The 17,510-nt window shown below is 45.7% G+C and overlaps 1 protein-coding gene across 2 annotated transcripts in view; it reads right to left on the reverse strand.

Annotated features, from left to right (window-relative positions):
- grik3 (glutamate ionotropic receptor kainate type subunit 3) overlaps window positions 1-17,510 on the reverse strand; it is an 83,385-nt gene that overhangs the window by 40,576 nt on the left and 25,299 nt on the right. Inside the window, exons 2-4 of one of the 2 annotated variants that reach the window (XM_023821261.2) lie at window positions 2,539-2,712; window positions 1,111-1,368; window positions 2-183 (exon numbers count right to left, since the gene is read on the reverse strand). In XM_023821261.2, the coding sequence (XP_023677029.1) occupies window positions 2-183; window positions 1,111-1,368; window positions 2,539-2,712 (614 nt within the window). Of the gene's footprint in view, window position 1; window positions 184-1,110; window positions 1,369-2,538; window positions 2,713-17,510 lie in introns of those variants that run through there. The other variant, XM_023821263.2, reaches the window with a different exon arrangement.

Below are 17,510 nucleotides of genomic sequence, written 5' to 3' on the forward strand. Positions count from 1 at the left end.
CCTGCTTGAGTATCTGCGCAGCCATGACGTGGCTGCAGTCGAAGATGATGCGGAACTCCCTCCCACGCTTCATCTCCTTGAGCAGCGGCCGCGTGTCTTCCGTATCCAGCGGGAGCTGTCGGATTTTTAACCTGATGTTGTACCTGGAGGGGGCCATTATCAGTTCCTGTAGTCTAATAAGACCTTTAGGGAACAAACGTCAGAAAGCTAATGCTAACTTAGCGCAACACAAACACAGTCACATCCCCGGCCGCCACATTCACACGGAGAGCGTCACAGTACAACTACAAGCAAAGCTAATACTAATTTAGGAGCGCTATTGCTAACTTAGCAGGGCTAATGCTAACTTAGCAGAGATAAAGCTAACTTAGCATATGATGATTCACCTCCTCCCACCCCCCCACACCATTTTATTCCAGCCCCACATTTTCATTTTAAGATCATATTTTATTGCTCCAACTGAAAGATAAATACACTTCCAAGTTAATTAAAGATGCAATCTTCTTGACGAAAATTACACAAGTTTTTCTGAGGTGACCCAAGCCCGCCGTCTCGGTTGCCAATGGCAATGGTAAAACCGCTATCCAATCATGGTAAAAGCTGTCACATTAAAGAAGGGAAGGTTACTTTTGTCTCCATTCAGTGCCTATTGTAACATCTGCATTCCTCCCGCACGAAGCTACCAAGAGAGGAAGTGGTTCGGGTCACAAAAGAAAGCAGAACTTCTGTCAGGCTGTGTAATTTAAAATGTATCAGGAATAAGATCAATGAGGTTTGGACCCTCACCTCTCCTCCAGCTCTACACTGCCCTGCTAAGGGCGTCCTCAAAGGCGATCATAACATCAGGCGACTTAGAGGTGATTGCTGAAAATTTCCTCAGAAAAGTGTCACCATAAAAATAAATTATGTGTAGAGGGACAAAGGTTTCCTCCATCATGTATAGGTTGGCAATCTGGATACTGGAAAAGCATGAGAGATCTGGAAAATTTTCTTTTGGAGTTTCCAGCAAGTCTAACAGCATTATTTCACTGTCATGTGGTGCGACTCTACTACCTCACAAACTAGCTGGGAAAAATTAGCGCTACTAAATCAAACTTTGAGATTTCCCACCTGTGCTGTCGTCGTAGACGACGGTGGCCGTCTTCCATTTGAGGAACTGGACGAGGTCCAGGATTGCGTAGCTCAGTGAGGAGTAGTCCGGGTAGAGGTTGGCGTAGAATGTGTCCCTGTTGTCCATAGGGTGGTGCTTCCACCGCACCTGGATGTGCGGCACCTCCAGCGCATTGCAAATGGACTGGACAGCGTTCGACGACGAGCTGTGGGAGGGTCCGAATATGGCCACGACGCCCAATGACAGCTGGTCGCAGGCTGTGGGAAGAGGAGACGGCATGGAGATGGGCAGGGGGACCCAAACCAACCACAGGTAGTGGTAAACTCTAGGCTGCAAAGCAGATTCACAACATGCTAGCTCCAATGTGCCATGGCAACCATTTCCACAGCAACGGGATCGGGTCTGCTTCATACCTGAAATAATAAAATGCATAAACGTGCTGCTGATGTCATATGAAGCTAATAAGCATTAAGCACAGGCTGATCACTAGACTTACCACTGGGAAATGAATGCCTGCCATTTGAAATTACTTCGGTTACAACTTAACAACATGTATTCTATGAATTGTCCAATTGCTTAGGCGATTCCATTAGGGGGGACTAGAATCTCTCCCCAGAAACTAAGGATACAAGTCCAAGAATGCCCAGGATACAAATCCATTTAGCTACATGTCTATAAACTGCAGTCCCCAGAGGAAACCCAGGGGCAACATATACAGAGCTGAGGTGGGATTCAAACCACCAGCCCTGAGGTATGAGGCTACAGTGTTGCCCCCTGAGCCAACATACCTTTCGATACTGTGGAAACACAGGTGAGATACATGTTGTATTAACAGTCTTTGGTATCATTTTGTGGTCTATGCTGAAAACCCCAACCAATGTAAAGGTTATCCACCCATCTGTTTCCCAACCAGGGGGGGCATCAGTAGCCAGTCAGTGCCCCCCCCCCCCCCCCCATCATAGCATATCTACTCCAAGGCAAAAGGCATGGGACTCCCTGGATGGGATGCCAGTCCATCACATGATATGGGTGAGTAAACATTATATTGTAAATTCTAATAAAATTTAAAATTGGGTGGACAAAAAAGATATCAGACCATCTGTGCTAGGGGGAAGCCGGAGCAGTACTCAAGAGTACCACCGTGAGTTTTTATTTAATCTTGGCATCCGCTGGTGTCATTGATGACCTCCCTGAGTTCCGGATGTAGGAGTCATTGATTGAAAATAAGCCTGAGAATATGTCGCTCATTTTGACCACCTTACAGAAATGTTATCTCTTTTGACATGGAAGGCGGAAGCATTTATTTTGGACATGAAGGATGAACTCACCATGGTAGGGCTTACAAAGGTTTCCCAACCTCAAAAAGATCAGTTTCAGTGAAATCTTCTGGCTAATTGTTAAACGTCTACAGCTCAAGCCTGGCTCACCTTTCCTTGAAGCCTCAAAGCTGTCATAGATGTTTATCCTCTGTATGTCGTACGTCAACGTGGTGTTGGGTAGCAACGTTCTATTCCTGTTGATGTTGTTGACGGCGAATTTGAAGGCCTGCTCCTCTGCGCTGACCATGGGGACTGGACCCTCCATCTGCTCGAAGATCCCGCCTGGGGTACAGAGGTCACAGGAAGTGTCAGCATGGGGGGAGCCCACGACGATTACAAAAACCAGCTTTGAAGTTCCAGATCTTAATGGAAGCAAAGTGAGAGAGGGGAAAAAAATCCGAAAATGGTCATTATATTCTACTCCTACTCCATCAGAGACTCCTAGTATCTAAAGCAAAAATGACTCAGGGCGAAAACATTTCGGAGAGTTCTCAAATACGAACCGACACTTTCCCAGCTGTAGTCCATGGCAAATAGGACACGCGGGACACTTTGCTCATCTTCTGCAAATACAAACGCAAGGACCCTGCTCACTGGCATGGCTTAAAATTCCCCTGAAAAGAATGTGCAGCTTTCAAGTGGAAATGAAGGTTGCTGCTAATGGAGGAACTGCACAAAAAAAAAAAAAAAAACAGACAAGTTGCCCCAGTCTGTACTTTCAACAGCAGATCTAAAGGGCAGGTATGTGTGTCCATTAAGCTAACCCCAGCTTGCATGTTAGCCCTTAGTGCTGGAGAACGTATTAATTTCACCATCGCTGGAGGAACCGAATAAAAGCGGCCTACATTTTTCTAAACATATTGAAACCATAATCTCATATCAGATTTCATAAATCCTATAGGGGGATGCATTTTATTTCAGTCTGGAAAGCAAATAGTCTCACAAATAAGTAAAATCTACAAGTCCAACTGCTGGTCCCTGATTCTGTAAGGAGCTTCTATGGCTGGCTGGGCACTGCTCCAGGCATAGAGCAACACCGGTCAGACTAGGAGGACTAATCAATGGCAGAGTAAATCCACACTGTCTATACTAGTGTTTCCCAGTCCAGGCCTCAGGAACCCCCAAGCAGTCCACATTTTTGCTCCCTCCCAGCTCCTAGCCAATCAAGAACACCATATAACTGGTACAGGTGTGATAGGGGACAGAAGGGAGCAAAAATGTAGACTGGAGGGTTGGGAAACACTGGTTGGTACACTTTCTCTGTTTATCCTGTGCTTAGCTATAAGGAACAATGGCAGAAAGAGGCATGCACTAGCAGCTGTGGTCAGCGGAAGATGACAGGAGCCAGGCTGGTGAAAATAAGGTACTCTGTGGCGGAGATGGGGGGCGGAGATGGGGGGGGGGGCAAGCAAACCTCTCTATTTGTGGCTCAAGGCTCTTCTTCCCAGGGAAGTGATGCACACGCTCCAGAGAAGAAGGCACATTAAAATAAATGAATCCTGCTGCTTCATGGGAAATCTCATTAGAGAACATTAAGTAATTGCTGGAGTATATACTAATTTGACTGTTAAGAGGATAAAATGTGCATAGCTCGGAAGCACTTTAGGAAATCTAATAAACAAGAGACGCGGCTCGCTCCCCGGTAAGGCCACTGCCTCTGGGCGAGCTGCAAAAAGCACATTAAAAGGTTAAAAAGATAGCCATTTTTGACCTGTACGTATAATAAAATAACATGCAGGCAGATGAATAGGCATGTTAATACTGAACATAAATAGTAGCATCTCTGTCTCGAAACCTAAACTTTGTGAAATGCATCCGTTTAGGCATGAAAGCACAACTGATGCTTTTGATTTAATTTTTATTTGTGAGAGTCGGGCGTTGGTTTAGATTAATATGTTTTCTGCTAATGGCCCACATTACAAAAGATCTTAATTAATCTCTGGAGCTTACCCCATCGCGGAGAAACACACCAATTACCACATCTTTTCTTCACGGATCCCCGTACCACGAGAAGCCCTGACAGCTGTCGTGTTTAATCAGGGACGATCGCGCCAGATCGCTGCCAGACGAAGACGCTCTCTCCCGCACATGCTGCCAACATGTGAATCCCGCAGGAAACGTCTGGAGAGGGGCCTCGCCTGACCAGAAGGGCGGCGCTCCACTGGTGGGAGCTGCCGTTGTACATTGGAGCCAGCGGTTTCGCTCAAAGAGTTTGCAACAGGCACAGCTGTTGTATTTTCACGTCAGAAAAAAAGTGGTCCATGGAGACATATAGACATATGTACCGCTAATGACTGAGGATTGTGGGAAAGCTGAGTCATATCAGTTTAACATGGAATTTTGCAGAGGTACCTTCATTTATGTCACTGGTTCCTTATCAGTCTCATTCCTCTCACCCCATCCCTGCCCCTTCCCAGGACCCAAGACTTGTTTTGCTGAGGTGGAAAGTTCATGTCCGGAAACTACAAAACCATGCCAAGATTTTGTTTTAGCCAACAATCTGAGTACTTTGCGACTGTAACTCTTTATGCTCAACTGGTTGGTTGAAGCAAAATCTTGGTCTGAATTTGTACTTCATGAACCTGAACTTTCCACCTCTGCTGTTTTGCTTTCCAGGGCATTTCACTTGTGCCAAAACTGCTGTCGTCTCTTCTCCTCCTCCTCCTCCTCCTCCTCCTCTATCCTGTTAAGCCCGTCTGTCCCCTCCCACTCCAAAAACAAAGGCTGTATTCCTCCCTCCCATTCCAGAGCTGTAAACACACCAACTGAAGGTGCTCACGACCCAGACAGGGTCAGCCATTCAGCAGGCAGATATGAGGGTCTCGTAGCTGCCGGGATCCGATCCATCATCGAGCCGTTAACAAAAACATCTAGAGCAAAACTTCAGATTGCTTTTCTCTAGGCCCCTGTAAAAGTGGTACTTAAAAGACTATCTTTACCTGTGCAGTGAAACTGCTCTGTGCTGAATTCACCCATCTATCACCTGGCAACTGATTCTACGGTCCATTGTGCTGCCAAGTAGCACCACGTCTGAACCGTGACAATATCATTACGGTCTCAGCTGACAAAGTGGCAGCTGTCTCGCAATTTGAGGCACTGTTGTTTTTATCATTGTTTTTTTTTTCAGTGGAGATTTAATAGATTCATAAATATCAATCCCACGTGCCTTTAAATAAACAAAAAAAACATGTTCAGCACCACAAACAATGATCCAATCACAAACAAACACAGCAAGGTCACGTGCAGTCACGGGAATCGTCTCGAGATGGTCAGGAAATACAAAGGCTTATTTTAACATTTTATTCATATGCTTATCAATGATGTTACTATTAATACCACTTGGCTGTCCTAATCTCAGTGTACTGTCATGTACAATGACAATAAAGAACTGATTCTGAATCGTATAATGCAATAGAGGTCTTGAACTACAAGGTTTCACTATTTAAATAAAGCACGGTCACGCATCTCGTGACCCTACCTTTTAAATAAAGACGTCATGTATCACATGATTTACCAATTAAACTGACTTCTAAATAGCTAAAGGCCAGACCTCCTTCCACGACTCTGCACAGTATTGGATTTATGACTGTGTTATGAAAACACACTTACTAGTTTCTTAAAATAGCGTAGTACTTGTTGTTCCGTCGTCTTATAACAAAAAAAAGTAACGGAAATGCCTTCCACTCTTCTCAAAGCGGTATGTATAAACCATAAGCCCCTTCTGAATTTGAGATTAACTCAGAACAGGCATGTAAAATCAGGCTGCCCCGTGCATATAAATCATCACACATTTAATTAGAATGCATTCCGGCTCTTGCCGGTCGGTATTGGTACTGTAGGTCCCTCTCTCGCTTCTGGTGGAGCCTTATTCCCGTCTGCCCTGAACACAATGCCCCTTCTTATCGCTCACTCTCTCCGTTATTGCTCTTCCCCATTCTTGTTCAGTCATAATGCAGGAGCAGAAGAGTGATATTAAAATTAAAGTTAGGCCGCCTTGTAATGTGTTTCCCCCCCCCCCCAAGGTGACGTACTTTTTCTTCTTTTTAACCCATTGAAACGGGCTCATATTAGCTGCACTGATTGAGGTTAAGTGCCTTTCTCAAAGGATATTGCCGCTGGGATCATCCTAAGGGACTTGACCTAGCAACCGTCTCCAAGTCCACGTCCTTATAACGGGCAGGCCAATGCCACGCTATCAGTTCCCCACGTTTCCGAAATCACTGCGATATTCTTGCTGTATAATTATTTAATATATTTCTCTGATTATCAGCCCCGTGGCATCCATGCTTTTGATATCCCGCTGTTTATTTTACATGTTTTCGTCGCTTAAACAAAGGATTTTGACTAAAAATGTAACATTAAAACAGATAAACAGCACATCAGACATCCTAAATCAAAGATCTTGCTGGTTGAAAACTCTAATGACAGAAAAACACTGAGGGATTGTCCTAAAAGTCTACGGCGATCTTCAGTGCGTTCGACCGCGAAAAGTCTTGTTCCATATTTCACTGTTTTCCCACTACACCTGGAAAATCCTAAAGGGCACAGGCAATAAATTAGAGCTTTAAATGTTTCATATTATCATATAAATTGCATTTCCTGGCGGTCCCTATATTTAAAGCGCTAACGGAAACGTGGTCCTTGCCATGATAAAGTTCTTTTCCCTTGCATCTGCCGCTCGGCCGTCGTATGTCGGCTGCCTCCGCTGTGAAGACGTGACCTGCTCTTATTTACTTGATATCATTAGTAATACACATATAGCCTCTAATGGTTTAATATCTTTTCTGTCAAATAACTGTCAGGAAACAACACATTTGTAAAATCTAATTTTATGCTCAAGTGCCCCTGTTTCTGCAATTTATCGCACCCCACCCCCCCCCCACCCCCCGACTCCTCTCTACCTCCGTCTCTCTCTGTTTTCTAGCCCCTCTGTTCCCTCCATCGCACACCTTTGTATACTCTTCCCACCCCATTCCCCTGGCCTTTCCTCCTCTCTGCACCAGGATTATGGTGGTTTTTTCCAATCTCGTTATCATCGGCAAACACGCGCTGTGGATAATCTGGCTGCCTGGCGCCCCAGTGGCCAGCACCGGCCCCTTCCTCAGCCGCTCAACCTCACTATCTCATTGGACTCAGCTCTCTTCAATACCTGCATAAGCAGACCATTTTCCCGGGTGTGGGAAGTGCTCCCCCTGGATGCGGGGGCCGGAACTGGACATGCTGGCTTGGTGGGGTCAATGGCAGAGCGCATTAGTCACAGAAGCAAGTGAGCGGATTCTGAAAGACCCTGCATCACTAGCTCGCCATGCCAGCCTCTGACTGTGGGTCTGCATGCCAATTAGCCCCCCCCCCCCACTCTGATCGTGCCCCTTATTCCTTACAGATGCAGAGATCGTCGCACAACATGAGCCAGGCCAAGATGGCTTCCGGCATTTTCTCATTGACCCCCCCCCCTGAATACACAGGCCTGGTTGATGGGGGTCACACTACTGCAGTTATTTGCCTTAAAAACTGTGGACAGTCTTGAAGGGTCTTAAGTTTAGTCAGAGGGGGTGGGGGAGGGTCGGTATGTAACCACCAGCAGGGATCAGCTGCGTTTTTGGGAGGGGTACTGTCGTCAAACTGCGAATAAGTGTATTCATATTAATATAAATGGAATAAACAGTATTGGTTTTCATTTGTGATTTTTGTCCCAAGAAACCATTTCATAAATTAAATGGAAAATTTGGTTAAAATGAACCTGAATCTGGCTGTTGCTTACACACACACTTTCTAGAACAGGGGTGGCAAACCTGATCCATAGAGAGTAGTTGTGGGTGCGGGTTTCTGGATTGACTTCTCAGTCATCCAGTAATGAAGCAGCGTTTCTCAGCTCCAGTCCTGGGTACCCGCTGTTATTGGCTGATTGAGAGCTCATCCCCAAAACCCGCCCCCATGGCCACTCTACATGGATCAGGTTCGCCACCCCTGTTCTAGAACATTCTGCAACATCTGCACTAGATACATCATTTATTTCTATTTTCGTACATCATTTTGCTATATTGATCGTCCTTAATTGTTTTGCATGACACCCCAGTAAATTCCTCGTATGTAAAGTGGTTTGTTGATAAACACAGGATTGTGATGTATGCATGTGTAAAGGTGGGTACAGGTATAGGAAGATGGCAGGAGAGGTTTCACACCCACAGTAGGTTCATCCACCCTCTGCTGCACCCCAAAGACACGGCACAGCTGTGTGCTCGAGTTTCAGCCGGCGTGTGCTTTTTCCCACGTTTGCTACCTGGTCCGCAGAGACTCCAGACGTGGTCCCTGCTGTCTCCTATTCCTGCCTGAAGCTGAATTTGGCCTCCAGCATCAGCCTTCATTTGAAAAGCATGAAGCTCAGTGCAGTTTCTTATGTGTTTTCTGATACGGCATGAAGGTCACCTTCCAAAGGCTGAAGTGTAAATGAAGGTCTGCTGCCTGGAATATTAATAAATTAAATTGTCAAATGAGGGTGGGGGGGGGACGTCAGCTGGGCCCTGGGGCTGGAATGGCGTCTTTGGGTCTGTTGCACAAACATCACTCAAGCCCCTCTGTGAAAGTGACACCTTTCTATTATGCACCCGACACCTCCCACCCAGAGAGCATAAAGACTAAACCCCTGCACCCCTTCACAATTTGTAAAAAAAAAAAAAAACCTCTCACTTGCACAGTGAGCCAAACCCTGCCCCACTGTAACACAACAGTAGTGTAAGCAGATCACAGCACACATTGTTGAGAGTAAGAGCACGCCTGCAATGTAAACCCCGCCCACACCTAAGCCACACCCCTAGTATAAGCCACACCCCATTCATTCATCAACTCCTTTAAGCAGAAAATGCTTCAGTGTGGTTTGATGCTACAGCTATACACCTAGAACCAAAGGCACCATGAAGATACCGAGAGGTTTTACTCAGACACAGAGATTAATAAGGCGACATTAAACTGCAGCTAAATGGGAATGATAATAAGGCAGCGTTGTGGTTCTAGACAAACTCCCATCATTCCCATCATTCACAATGAGGGCGGAACAAGATGGTAAAATGCTTTATACATGGATTCCTTGTCTGTTTTTCAGGCCCCCCGCTGCTTTTTTTTTTGGGGGGGGGGGGGGGGGGAGTTGTGCTCACCTCCACCACAGCACCCCCTGCTGTGCCCACACTGGCACCCTCCGCTCACACCTACAGAAGTGTTGTTTGTCAACTCCCCCTCCCATCCTATGGGCCACAGTTATAACATTGGGCGGGGGGGGGGGGGGGGGGGGGGGAGCCAGCATGCACGGACACGCCAGCCCCCAGTGCCACGCCTCGTCCCTCTCATCACTCTTAGGCACGTCTGTGGCATCGGAAGTGAAGAAGCAACATTAAAAAACAGAGGAAGAAGCAGGAGGATGTAAGTGATCCTCCCCAGGCGGAGCAGGGAGGCCGGAGACAATCGGCATCTCATCCATCTGCGTATCGAGGAAAGTGTGTCTGAGATGTTCCATACCCCGGGAACGCTGGACACTGTCCAGGGCACACGGTGGGTGGGGGGCTATTCTGAAGCTCCCCCCTCTTACTTCGCCCTTGTATCCGGCAAACAAGTTATTACTATATAAACTATATAAACTTGCTCAAACGAGGGTCACTGAGTCCCAAGAGGAACGGTAAACATGTTCCTGTCTCATCTTTTTAGCGCAACACTGGTGATTGGCTAAGAGACTTAATAAGAATCTGATTCGATACAAGCCTGACAGTGAACTTATTGTGATTCGCTGCAGGGCTGACTAAGCTTATTTTGATTCGCTATAAGGCTGACAGTGAACTTATTGTGGTTTGCTACAAGGTCGACAGTGAACTTATTGTGATTTGCTACAAGGTCGACAGTGAACTTATTGTGATTCGCTACAAGGTTGACAGTGAACTTATTGTGATTCGCTACAAGGTTGACTAAACCTATTGTGATTCGCTACAAGGCTGACAGTGAACTTATTGTGATTTGATACGATTTTCACTACAAATCTGCCCTGACAAGTCTATTATCTTCCTCCACCCACTTGACTTTGTTTCTTGTGCCTCTAAGGCAACAGAAATTAAATTGTGTGTGTGTCTATTTGTGTGTCAGTGTGTGCGTGTTTGTATTGGAGCGTCAGTATGTGTGGGATTGTTTTTTATTTGTGTGTCTGTCTGTGTGCTCATGCGTCTATTTGCGTGTGTGTCCGTGTGTTTCCGTGCGTGTGTCTGTTTGCCTGTGTCTGTGTGTGCTATCTTCCCGGCAACACCATTACCCCCCCCCCCCCCATTTTTTTTGTCAACGTCTCAGCAGCTGGCAGACGCTACGCTTGTCAGTGAAAAAAAAAAAACATGTCCATTTCCGTATTTCCCAAGAACATTTGCAAGGGAAGATGGCTTCATATAAAAAAAGAAATAATAATAGTAAAATAAAACGGGCGTGTAAAACTGCCGCGGGACATTCATGACTTTCACATCAGTTCCCCGGCACTTGCGGTCACCCGGTCCGATCACAGCGGGCCGGGTGAAGGGTTCCTACAGCTGTATAACAAATGTGACGCTTCAGGGCACACGGCAGCTCCTCCTGCGACAGGCCCAGGGTTCAAGGAGAGGAAAGCGCCCCCTAGAGGCTCCTGCGAATGGGGGTCATATATATCTTATGCATTATATCTTAAACATATAAAAATTCAAGCCCGGTTGCCATGGAGAGGGAAGCATTAAGATCACTGGGGACACGCGGCCGAGCCGGGCCTTGGACGAGGACGGCTCGACTTTGGGTCGGTGTGCTTTCCCTCACTCTGCTTTTGAAGGTTTGATCGTTAGGTGGATGGGTCCCCAAGGACGCCCCCAGATATGAAATTTATTACAGCCTTTTGCGGGGCCCGCGTAACGCCGAAAGCCGTACTGCCTTCCGACAGGGTGAAATATTCCAGGCACGTCAGAAAGCTCTTTAAGAGAACGTCTGCGTCCATTTGCGGTTAATCGAGATAGGGCGCGTGCAGGGAAGGCAGTGAAGTACTGCAGAACTCTCGCTAAAGGACATTCTGTTAAAAGGCCATCAAATATTAAACTTTTCCATAAATATACGGTTAGGAATAACACTAGTGACAGTCTTTTTAAACACGACTTTAAAAGATGTTTTTTTTTTTTCTTTCTTTTACGTTTCCTTTGGCTCTTATGCTTGCATTATCTATAAAAAGTTACCAGTGAACGGCGCTGGAATGAAATACTTAAGAATGTATTTCATGTAATTTTTTTTCCCCTGAAGACATAGGTGATGGGAGGGATCAAAAGCCAGTGGGCGGGGTTATGGCCTCTCATGTGACAATCAGTGATTGACAGCAAACTTTAGCACCACCTACCATTAAGCCATAGCCTGTCAGGGTAACCCTGTATGTTGCTGTCGTTTTGTAGCTGCCGTACAGTCCTTCAGCTTACAGAGACTCCACAGGCATTCCAAATGGAGCACAGCCTAGTCCTATTGTACTTCACCTTCTGGTTTGATGGCCTTGAGCACTTTGTGCCGGGTTCACATTCCCAATTTGGCAAAAAGGCAGCTGAGCATGTAGCTCCCAAATAGCCACACTTAAACTCCAAGCCTTGCTGATGGCGACACACGACTAAGCACCAGCCACATGCAGATGCCCCCAGGACCCCTGAGGACCACAGAATCTATGGTGGTCATCAATATGTATGCTGAACCACTCTTGTGTTCTTGTGTACCTGTTTGATATCATCTTTCTTGCCCTGCCTCAAACATATCAAGGATGCATCAGTTGCATCTTCGCCAACAAGAACAATCCCATGATTCATCGCACCCCAAGTGTGTCCTTGGGAAACAAGTTAGCAACTACACTCTTGGCAAGAACACAAGTATGTTCTTTGCGTTCTTGGTGTTGATAAACATCCTATGTCACCTTTGAACTCACCTGAACACAGGTAAGTAAGAGAGGTGACAACTGGGGAAAAGGGACACCGCGATTAAGTGTCAAAAGTCACAAGTGTTGACATTATATAAGAATAACATTAATGAGCTTCCCACCCTTGGAAATAGAAAACCACACCCACAAACCAAAATTATACATCTCCACTGTTTTCCTGTATATTATGTTTGGACATCCACGAAAAATGCAATTACCTGACTTTGGAAAAGCAAATTTATTAACTATGAATTTATGAATTTATTTTCTAATAAGCAGTCATTCCAAACATTCAGAAATAAATTGTGTTTGTGTGTGTATTTGTTTTTCTGTAAAATTTGATTTCATTCTAAGGCATTCCCTATCAAAGCCTGCAGAAATATTCTCATTTTAGCTGTTCAGAAGCCTTCTGGAAGGTTATAATGGTGGCGATTCTGTAAATGGCATCTTAGTTCTCATTTAACCTTGTTTTAGCTCATAACTGCCAAAATGTACTTCTGTGGTCTGCAGCTTCTCTCCATCCATCCATCCATCTTCCATGACTACTCATCCTGTACAGAGCTGCACTGAGACATGAATCTGTGCCAGGAAAGACAGGGCACAGGGCAGAGGACACCCTGGATGGGATGCCAGTCTATCAGAGGGCAAACACTCACAAGCTAATGGGCACTTTAGAGATGGCTGTTAGTTTAACTCCGCAGATTCTACCGTCACACAAGTAACCCAACAAACATTGCACTTTCAAATGCAACCGGCATCGACCCGGTCCCACTCCTGTCGATCGCTGACGTCTTACATTTTCCCAGTACAGTCAGCACCATCACACTGGGCGTCCACTCTCAGATGCCGTTATCGAGGGGGCCAGCCTTTCCGGCCTCACGATTAATCAGGGATAAACCAGCCCGTGTTACGAAACATTTGCTGACCACCGTGAATTTCTGACCGTCCTCTTAGCTTCTGGATTACTATGTGCTCAGCTCCAATTCCCAGAATGCACCTGCTCCCCAGCTAGGACAGCAAGCCTCTGTTTCAAAGCCGGCTTTTCACAGTGAGACACTTTCCTTTCAATTTGCTTTTTTCATTATTGTATTTCTGTTTTGGATTCTCCTCGTAAAAGTAACAGGACGAGACGTGAGGTAGGGCAGGATATTACACTTCCTTTAGGGGAGTTAAACAAGAAGGCTGACAGAGAAGATTAATGACTGCAGGGAATGCTGGGATATCGGCGTCGGACGGCGCTGCGTGTGTCAGTCCACTGCTCAGGCCCACGGATTGTTACATGGAGGCATCTGCAGCCGCCGCGCAGCACAAATTGCGCTCTCTGTTGCCAGGGATCTGAGAACGAGAGCCAGTTGCCCTGACAGTTTCTCTGCGATGCCCGATGTCAGCCAATTTGGGGCGCCTCAGTGATGAAATAAAAATGTTCTTGGCCTTCTCGTAGATGCGAGACAGATGAAAGTTTAACGTTCCTTCCTCAGACTCTTCCGCTACCAAAGTGAAAATTTTAAAGCATCCATCATTCATGCAGCCATCCATCTTCAATGCTGCTTATCCAGTGCAGGTCAGAGGGAGTCTGAAGCCTGTCCCAGGAGACACAGGACACGAGGCGGGGGGCAGCCTGGTCGACGGAACATGTCCTTGCAAATCCTTGCAGAAAATATGGCAGCTATTAATTCTTTTTTTCCGTTGATTTATCTGGCTGTGAGACGCTCTTATGCGAATGTCTTACCTGGCCTGACTGAATTCCACTCATTTTTTTCATTTTCATCGTGGTCGTTTCGTCCGTCGAGCCAGTGGACATTCAGGATAATGATCACTGACACGTTTACTTGCAAAATCACAAAAACAAAACAGCACAGAAGTACATGCTGGATTCTCCAACAGTCCTGTGGAAATGCTCTGTATCAAGAGATGTGAGTGGCATTTGGGTGCGGGGGGCTGCCGGGGGGGTGGGGGGAGGGGGGGGTAGCCGCGGTCACTCACTTGCTCAGCATTGGTGGGTACAGTGGTTGCACTGAGGCATGCGACTCCACATAGGGGGGGGGGGGGGGGGGGGTTGGTGGTGACACAATGACTGTGCTCGTGGGGGAGCACAAAAAAGACTGAGCTCCTGCAAAACACACTGCCTGGAACAGCAATCCAGTAACCCACTGAGGGACTGAGTCCACAAAAAAAAAACACCACAGCAACAGCATCACCAAGTTAAATAACAAGAGGAGCGGCAGCAGCCGGGACGATACTGCCAGCGCTGATAGTGTACAGTAGCAGTGCATTTGCTTGCAGACGCAGTTTCACGGCCACCTAAATGTCTCACTCCCCCCCCGAGGGTACGCCATTCGGAAACTGCACGGCGGAACCCGCTTATGTCACCGGCGGGGGGGAGAACCTTCTGGATAATTACTGGTATCGACATTTCCCTGGCCCATGGGCACGGGACACTGGCACAGAGCAAGAATGAGTATTGTTTGCATGTTGTAAACATTCATTTTAGCTCTGTTTCATGCTTTTTTTCCCCAAGGTCACATTCACAGAGCCGATACGTAGCCCCTGTAATATGGCTCGATTCGGGTGACGGGTACAGTGAATCATCACCGACGACTGGTGGCTGTCAACAATACGTGTCTCACGATGAAACAGGAAGAGCTTCTATTGTGTAACAAACAAAACATTATTGATAAACTAACGTCGCTGTGGGCAATGATCCAGTGCATCATAAATGAAAAAACCCAACGCTTGTATCATTCTTTTTTGATCCAGTGTGACTTCATTGTGCTGATATCACATTTGGTAAAATAAACTGAAATGGTGCGTGAGCAAAAGCTAGCCAGCGTCACACGCCATTAACATGCCGTCGTAAAGCTTTGTTGGTGGGGTATTCATGTCCTTTCTGAGTCAGTGTAGCTTTTCATGGGCCATCAAATCATTACAAATTACTGCTATATAATCTTACATTAATTTGAAAAACACCAGGTAGCTACTGAACCTAGTCATAAAAGCAGCTACGACCAGGACTGAGAAGGTATGAAAACATTTCAGATGTCATTCAGGGTATAAATCCTCCAGAATTATAATGTTTCAAATTTTGAAATACGTTATATTACATGAGGCAGCATAATGCAATATAAATAGCTGCATTTATTGCCATTCTATATGAGTATATGAATGTCTATTCAGCATTGTGGTAAATTAAAAGGAGTTTCTGAACGTCTCAGTGCAACTTAATAGGGTTGTATGAATTCTTCTGTTACAATTTCCCGGTAATTAGTTTGATATTTAAATGTGTCCATTGAAATTCCATGCTAGTGAATTTTCTCAATATGCAGAAAAACAATAAGACAAAATGACTAATACGTTTATGAAGTGTTTATAATGCACGGGTAACATCCTGATGTGAGTATCGGATTAGTGTCGGGCTCGGCCGTGGTTTGGGCAGATGATTCTAGGGTTCATTCTGTGATGGCCAGCCTTTGTGAACAAGCTCACATTAATGGGAACCTCACTGTGGTCCTGGAGGCGGAGTCAAAGAAGGAGAGGGACGAATCACATTCTTGATTGGCAAACTGACAGCAGCAACACATTATGAGCTACCGAATACATCTGCTGTACCACAATAGCCAGTTACCTACCCAGCACATGCAACTTTCTTCAACCTTGCACGACATTGCATAAATTGTATAAATTTGATAAATATTAGCCGCTGGGCTAAACAAATCCAATTAGAGCCTCTAGCTGTCTTTTTTCATCACCGTCACCAGGTACATTTAAATATCACTTAATTTCTTTTCATATGCTGCTGTTCTCCAGCCAAAAATAACGCAGAAAAATTTTGCATATACTCATAGGTAAAATAAATTATTAAGTAATAAAACAAGAATAATAAATAGACTATGAATATTTTATCATAAGACCATTTTATCCAGGTGAAGCAATGTCACAACAAAATCTTGGTGGAAATAAAATATTCAGTTGGAATTAAACTTTGCAGTCAATAATAATACTAATTACTATTTGACATAGACTTTCAATTTTAATGTGTTTCTGTATGAGAATGGAAATCCTGTAATTAGAACTGAATGCATTAAATATTTTAAAAGGACCTGTTCCAAACATTGCAGTTTTACGGAACATTACAAATCCACTGAAAATAATTTACTAGGACGTCCTGTACTACGTGAATACTACCATGCCGGAAATTACACAATCCGTACTTGGGGGGAGGGATCCAATAGCTCTTTGGAGTTATAAACATCCAATCAAGCTAGGCTAGTCTGTGACACCAGGCTGTAGGATAAATATGTCAGGCTTGGGGGGGGGGGGGGGGGTAGACTCTCAAACACAATCTGTGGCTTAGCAGAGACACTTAAGTTAAGCAATACAATTACTCAAATCGCACAAGTGGATGTAAAAAAAGAAAACAACATTTGAACATCTTGCTCAAGGTTACAACAGCACAGGCCCCCAGAGGACTTGAACCAGCAACCGACATATTTACTAACCCACTTTCTAACTGCTGGGCCGCCTGGTGTTATGGCCACATATGCCCGTCTATACAGGTAGCTACGAAGATTGACCCAGAAAGCTGGCTGGGTGATTTATGTGGCCAAGCCGCCTCCCCGAACAGAGGAACTTTAATCTCAGCGAAAGTGTCCGTTTAAACGAGGCCTGAAGGTGTCCCATAGCAGAGTAAGATGGGAATAAAACAGCCGCTGATTCCAAACAGGCTCACACTTCAACAGCACTTCACCTCATTCCGAGAAATCCCCCCTGGCCTAGGGAATGCGCGAGCGAGACGGAGCTGGAGGGCTATCGCACAATCGGGAGACGACCGGGAGCGCGGCCGTGAAAAAAGGGAAGGACCCCAGCGGATCTCCATGGAGACACGCTGATGCTCAAAGGCTGCAAGTTCATGTCCCAGAAATGGAAAAGCTACTGGACCATGAATCCGTGGCATTCAGGTGTGCAGGTGTGTCTTCCACTCCACCAAATACCTACTTGTCTCCTCTCCTATATAATCATCAATAATCCTCCCAAGCCCAGCTAAGGTATACAGCAGCATCTTACACAGTGCATTTAAAGCCTGTCGGTTACTGGCATTGTCGTGCCCCACTCCCCCGCCCCCCCGGACAATAATCAGACAGTGAATGAGTGT

This window comes from Paramormyrops kingsleyae, chromosome 9 (assembly GCF_048594095.1).
Source record: "Paramormyrops kingsleyae isolate MSU_618 chromosome 9, PKINGS_0.4, whole genome shotgun sequence".
Taxonomy (NCBI): Eukaryota; Metazoa; Chordata; class Actinopteri; order Osteoglossiformes; family Mormyridae; genus Paramormyrops; species Paramormyrops kingsleyae.